Source organism: Spinacia oleracea, chromosome 6, assembly GCF_020520425.1.
Source record: "Spinacia oleracea cultivar Varoflay chromosome 6, BTI_SOV_V1, whole genome shotgun sequence".
Taxonomy (NCBI): domain Eukaryota; kingdom Viridiplantae; phylum Streptophyta; class Magnoliopsida; order Caryophyllales; family Amaranthaceae; genus Spinacia; species Spinacia oleracea.
Window position 1 is genome coordinate 11,312,075 of NC_079492.1, and position 6,326 is coordinate 11,318,400.

At 33.2% G+C, this 6,326-nt stretch overlaps 1 protein-coding gene across 2 annotated transcripts; it reads left to right on the forward strand.

Annotated features, from left to right (window-relative positions):
* The first annotated feature begins 24 nt into the window (after positions 1-24).
* Positions 25-5,332, forward strand: LOC110798030 (cysteine-rich receptor-like protein kinase 44). Of its 2 annotated transcripts, XM_056830869.1 has the most exons (8): positions 28-899; positions 984-1,115; positions 1,686-1,781; positions 2,717-2,739; positions 2,821-3,031; positions 3,675-3,903; positions 3,990-4,149; positions 4,734-5,331. In XM_056830869.1, the coding sequence occupies exons 1-8, from the start codon at positions 140-142 to the stop codon at positions 5,052-5,054; spliced, it is 1,932 nt and encodes a 643-aa protein (XP_056686847.1). In that variant the 5' UTR covers positions 28-139; the 3' UTR covers positions 5,055-5,331. The 2 variants fall into 2 exon arrangements, with proteins under 2 accessions (XP_021858852.2, XP_056686847.1); XM_022003160.2 differs by lacking the exon at positions 1,686-1,781 and having other exon boundaries at positions 25-899; positions 2,690-2,739; positions 4,734-5,332.
* Positions 5,333-6,326: the final 994 nt, after the last annotated feature.

The following is a 6,326-nucleotide window of genomic DNA, read 5'->3' on the forward strand; positions in this document are numbered from 1 at the left end:
TTGGTCAAACTTTATGTTATTTAAAAACGAAAGGGGTTGAAGTACTAAAGGAAAATAAGAAAAATCAAACCTTAATTGGGTATCCAATTATGAATTCTTAATCCCAAATTGCATGAACAAGCTAAGAAAAATTTGAAAAATGGCGCATCGATGTTCTTTGTTTTTTCCATTAATCTCACTGCATATGGCCTTGATGATCATATGTACACCCATTAAACCTGCCCCAACCTATTTAAACAGTATATGCCCAAGTAAAACAATGTTTCTTCCAAATAGCTCATTCGAGATGAATCTCAAGGCACTATTTGTTTCTCTCGCCTCAAGTGCTTCCATAAGTAGTAACAATTTTAACTATTCTATGGCTGGCCACAAGGCACATGATACTGTTTACGGTCTCTTTCTATGTCGCGGGGACTTAAACTCGACATCTTGCAAAGATTGTGTGGTTGCTGCCATTGTGGCTTTACAACGATCATACTGTCCTTTGAAGAAAGTGGCTCTGATATGGTACAACGAGTGCCTAGTAAGATACTCCAATGAGTCCTTAGGCGGAAAAATGGAAGACTCACCAAAACTTGTCATTGCAAATAGGCTTAACATAATTGGGAACCAGGAACATTTTGCAGAGTTATTGCAGAATATGATGATCAATTTATCAGTTCGAACTGCAAGTGATACGAAAAAATTTGCTATAAAAGTAGTGAATTTTCCTAGTTCTCGACAAGTTGTGTATATGTTGCAGCAGTGTACTCAAGATTTAACAACTGATGATTGTACTTTATGCCTAAACATCGCCATCCGTCTGCTTACAGTCAGAATTGGTGGGAGAGTTTTGCTGCCTAGTTGTAATGTTTGGTATGAAACCACCCTGTCTAATTCAATGTCCACTAGTTCAAAAGGTAAAAGTGATTTTTCTTTGTTAATTAACAGTTAAATAAAATGGTATGCCTTGTTATAATCATATGGAGATGTTATTATTGCAGGAAATGATCAATTAACAATCAAGGTGATGGTTGTGACCCTTCTTCCACTAGCTTCAATCATGATAGCACTTCTTGCTCTCTGCCTTATGATTCAGAAATCCAAGAAATCTAATGATGATGATGATGAAAATGGTAATTATATATGATCCACCTGAATTTAATGAATTACAACTGCAATTCTGTTTTGCTAATGCATTCAAGAGTCTTTAATTTATAATAGTGTCTTTTTGAGGGAGGATATTGCATTGTTAAGCCTCGAAGTAGTTCTGCACCATGTTGACTCCTTAATTAATAAACTAAAACTCAATAACTACGAAAATGATAAAGGTCGCAACATGCGACCTTTAAGCCTTGTCACAATGATGTCATAGCATGCTTATGTATCATGATCTAAATTGGAAATTAAAATATTTAACTTATATAACTTATTATACATGTTATAAAAAAATGTAGGAAATTCTGAATATTCTAATTTGTTTTCTTCTCATACCGACTACCTTATTTACATATTTTCATAGTGAAAATATTGTATTGATAGTAAAAATATTCTTATGACACATAGCTTACGTGTCGCCTATGTATACCAATTAAACTCCGACACGTAAGATTGCGATAACTAAATATTGTCGCAACTTGCGATCATTATCATCACCCCTATAACTAAGTATACGATAGCGTAACAGGTATAACGTACTCTTGCAGGGCAAGACATGGTTACCGTAGAATCCTTGCGATATGATTTTAGTACACTTCAAAATGCAACCAACAATTTTTCAGATGATAATAAAGTAGCTGAAGGTGTATATGCAGGGCCGGCCCTAGGCATAGGCGAGGAGTGCGCCCGCCTAGGGCCCAAGGCCGAAAGGGGGCCCAATCTTCCAACTGAACCACTATAATTCTGTACATATAGCAAAACACGCATGTTTGTACTTGATACGGTAATGTGGCGTAGTGGTTGTTGCTTTAAAGTTGCATGCATGCATCGCGGGTTCGAGCATCAATCGCAGAATTTTAGCTTTTAGCCTTTTAATTTCTCTGTGTTTTTTTTAAAATGTACTTTTTTTTTTTTACTTTTTATTCTTTTAGCTTTTAATTTCTTTGTGTTTTTTTTTAAAATCGAAATTTCTTTGTGTCTCTTGCCAAGAAGATAAATGTGTCTCGTTTTTTATTTCTTTGTATTTTTTCTTTTCATGGAAATTTGTTTGGATTTCTTATCTAGAAGATAAGTCTGTCTCATTTTTTATCTGGATATCTTCTATTGATCTATATTCTTTTTTTAGTGAGTTATTTTCAATATTATAAAACTAACAAAAATATCAAAATATATACTAGTAGTAAATATTTGTTTTGAATAAAATATTGTGATTACATTAGTTGTTGATTCAAGCTTAATAAGACAGTGTTAATAAAACAGACTTAAATAGTATATGATTAAATTGATTGTAGAAGTAAAATACGAAGTATAAATATTTAGCATACCTTTTTTTTTGTACGGAGTAATTAGTACTTCGTACTTCTTCTTCTTCTTTATTTTTTTTTTTTCAGAATCTTAGTTCCTATTATTTGGTTGATTAACGTAATTATACATAGTATTGGAAAATAAATTAAAATTTAACGAAATTCACTTTGGTAGCAATGAATTCTAGCTAATTCTTAATAGTAGATTTTTTTTTAAAGAAGGGGCCTTTTCTTCTTGTTTCGCCTAGGGCCCATAAAATGTCAGGACCGGCCCTGTGTATATGGTTGCATTTATAAGGTAACTTCTCTTTGTAAACTACGGAGTAACTTCTTAATTATAAGTTTTGTAAAAAGATAATTGCTCATATGATTGTCTCAGGGGAAACTGTCAAGTGGCCGAAAAGTAGTAGTGAAGAGGTTGTCTAAACGATATGAACAAAACGAGCAAGAATTCAAGATGGAAGTATTGTCACAGGCCAAAGTGCAGCACCGGAATTTGGTGGAGTTCATTGGATTTTGCTTAGAAGGGGAAGAAAAGCTACTAGTACATGAATATATTCCTAACCTGAGTCTCCACTATTTTCTTGTTGGTATAGTATTCTTCATTTTAATTGATCATGTATGTAACACCTGTTTCTTGTACTATACTACAAAAAATTGTACCATTAATGACGGAAAATTCCGTCACTAAAGGCCAATAATCGTTGATTAATGATGGGATTTTCTGTCGCGAACCAGTCATAAAAGGGGGCCGTCGTTAATAGGGAATCCCGTCGTAAAAGACATTTGCGACGGTTGTTCCCGTCTTTGTTTGGTTGTTAGTTGACCCGTCGTAATTAGGTTGTCGTTGAAGATACAAATTCTTGTAGTGTAGCTACTTCCGTTTCGAAATGATCTTTACATTTTCCGTTTTAGTATGTTTCATAATGTTCTTTACACTTTATTTTATTCTATTTTTGGACATGAAAATTTACTAACTTACCTTTCTTACCCTATAATATTTACAATTTTTCACTCACTTTCTCTTATTTTATTCATTTTTTTCTTACAACCATCCACCTTTTTACCCATTTCTCTTACTTGATCCATAGTTTATTATATTCAACTAACTTTTCTACTTTTATCTTAATCTTTGTAAAACAGTAACAGTAAAGATCATTATAAAATGGAGGTGGTAATATGCAAAACAAGTTGATTTATTCAGTTATGGTTCACCTTGTGATGTATGTGTAGACCCTGAAAGGCGCAAACATTTGGATTGGAATACACGGTACCATATTTTATGTGGCATTGCAAGGGGACTGCTTTATCTTGATCAAGATTCTAGGCTAAGAATAATACATTGTGATCTTAGACCCTTGAACATCTTGTTGGATGCGGGAATGAACGCTAAAATTTCACATTTTGGCCTAGCAGTCACTTCAGAAACTCAGCGACAAAGAGAGACATTTTTTGTGTCATAGTGAGTGTTATTTGGCTAAAAAAATCTGTTTGATTCAATTGGCAGTGATGTTGTGCATGATTAATTAACATATTCGTGTCTTGCAGTGGACACATGTCAACAGAAGAGACAATACAGCATGAATTCTCTATTAAATCCAATGTATTTTGCTTTGGTGTGTTACTTTTGGCGATTATTGGTAGCGAGAGGTACACTAATTTGACTAAATTCTTCAAACTAAATGATGCAGAGAATCTTCTAATCCAGGTAATTTTCACTTAGGCTGTATTTAGTTTGATGTAAAACGTTTTTATTGTAAAATGGTTTTTTATAGAAAAAGAAAATGGGAGTAGATGGTCAAGATCATTTCAAATGGAAAAGGTTTTCCACCTCTGAGGAAGTTGTTGAAAATTAAATTTTGTATCCATTGTCAAATCAAACAATGTAAAATATTGAAAATAGAAAAATCGTACTACAAGAAATTGTACCATTAACGACGGGAAATCCCGTCGCTAAAGGCTAATAATCGATGATTAATGACGGGATTTCCTGTCGCGAATCCGTCATAAAGGGGGCCGTCGTGAATGGAAAAATCCGTCGTTAACCCGTCATAAAAGATATTTGCGACGGTTGTTCCCGTCTTTGTTTGGTTGTTAGCCCCGTCGCGAAAGGCTTTTGCGACGGGATTTTTGATCCGTCGTAATTAGGTTGTCATTAAATATACAAATTTGTAGTGTCGTTTTCCATGAAAATATTTTACACTCTATCAAACGTAGCCTTAATGTTCCTATAAGGTTTAAAAAATTATGAAAAATTATTGTTAATACATGGTAAAATTTGAGAACTAGCAGGCTTGGAAGGAATGGAGAGAAGGGACACCCCTCAACTTCTTGGATCCAACACTCATGGATTCACGCTGGAGTGGTGAAGCGTTAAGATGTATGCATCTAGGGTTGTTATGCGTTCAAGGATCTCAAGATGACAGACCAACAATGGCATCGGTTGTTTTCATGTTACAACACGGCTCCAAGGTAACTCTTCAGCCACCTGAAGAGCCCGCGTTCTTCTTCCTGTGTGATGCAAAACCAAAAACTAGTATTAGTAAAGAAGGAGCAAACACAATCCCCTGTACTATAAATACTGCATCAATCTCGAAACTTCAACCAAGATAAGCTTGCTGATTATCTACAATATATAGTTATATACACAATGAGAAGGGGGGAGTATGTATAGAGTGTATAGCGTTACTTCCCTTAACGACTGATTTGTTCATATATGTAAAGTTTTGTAAAATGTGCATTTTTTTTTCCTCTGTTTTTAGAGTTAGACATTGTTAGTAGTACTAAATTCAGAATATGCAACACATGTTTCTAGAATTCTATGGTTTACACAATTAGCAGTTCATTTTATATATTATATTGCCTTTGCCTACATCCCCTCTTGTGTAAACGAGTTCTCAATTACCGCAAATATGATGGTGCAGGGGTGTGCACAGTGCTCTTGGTGCACTGGTGTCCAAACGACATGCAATAAATGTAAAACGCGGATATCTTGTTGAATCCGGAGAAGAAAAGAACAAATGTTATTTTTTTGATAAAAAAAGAACAAACGTTGTTCTTTTGGTAAAAAAAAGAACAAACGTTGTTCTTTTGTTAAAAAAAAGAACAATGACTGCTCTGTCCCTTTTTTTTTCGTTCTTTTGTTTTTCACTCTATTTTTCTGGTATATATACCTTCTTTTTTATAATTTTCGAATCAGAATTTGTGAAGAGGAGAGAGAAAAACTATGGAAAGGAGAGAGAAACTGTGAAGAGGAGAGAGAAAGTAATGGAAAATTCTCAGATATTGGTTGATTTTTCTACTTCAATATCAATTTCTATTGATTCTTCTTCTTCAAATTTGAATTCCTCTGCTGATAATCTGATTTGTGAAGGTAATTTTTCAATTTTTTAAAACGAATTACTTATTTATGATGATTTTGATTTCCATGTTCATTATTTTCATCATTTCAATTTATTTTGATTTTTTTGATCATTTCGATTTCTGCATTTCTCAATAACCTTGATTAATGTATTTTGATTCTATATTTTGATAATTTTGATGATTAATGTATCTTGATTATATATTTCTGATGATTTTGATTTCTGTTCTTTTTTCGATTTTATATGTTCTTTTAGTCTTATCTTTTGTTCTTTTATATATTGGTTCTCATATATGTATTAAGAGATTGTAATAATACAGAAAATAATTATTGAACATGTTGTTCTTTTTTGCTTTAGCTTGTTGTTCTTTGTTCTTTTTTGCTTTAGCTTGTTGTTCTTTTGATATTACGCACTTCAGATCAAATTGTTCTTTTACCATTTTTGTTGTTCTTTTATCTTTTTTGTTGTTCTTTTTTCACATGGTTAAAATAAGTGTTCTACATGATATGTTCTTTTTCTTTAC

Bases quoted from the DNA above. Each gene is read 5' to 3' on its own strand.
- LOC110798030 (XM_056830869.1), top strand. From the start codon at position 140: ATGGCGCATCGATGTTCTTTGTTTTTTCCATTAATCTCACTGCATATG. The intron at 2,740-2,820 runs GTAACTTCTCTT...TGATTGTCTCAG, and splicing joins TATATGGTTGCATTTATAAG to GGGAAACTGTCAAGTGGCCG. The intron at 4,150-4,733 runs GTAATTTTCACT...GAGAACTAGCAG, and splicing joins CAGAGAATCTTCTAATCCAG to GCTTGGAAGGAATGGAGAGA.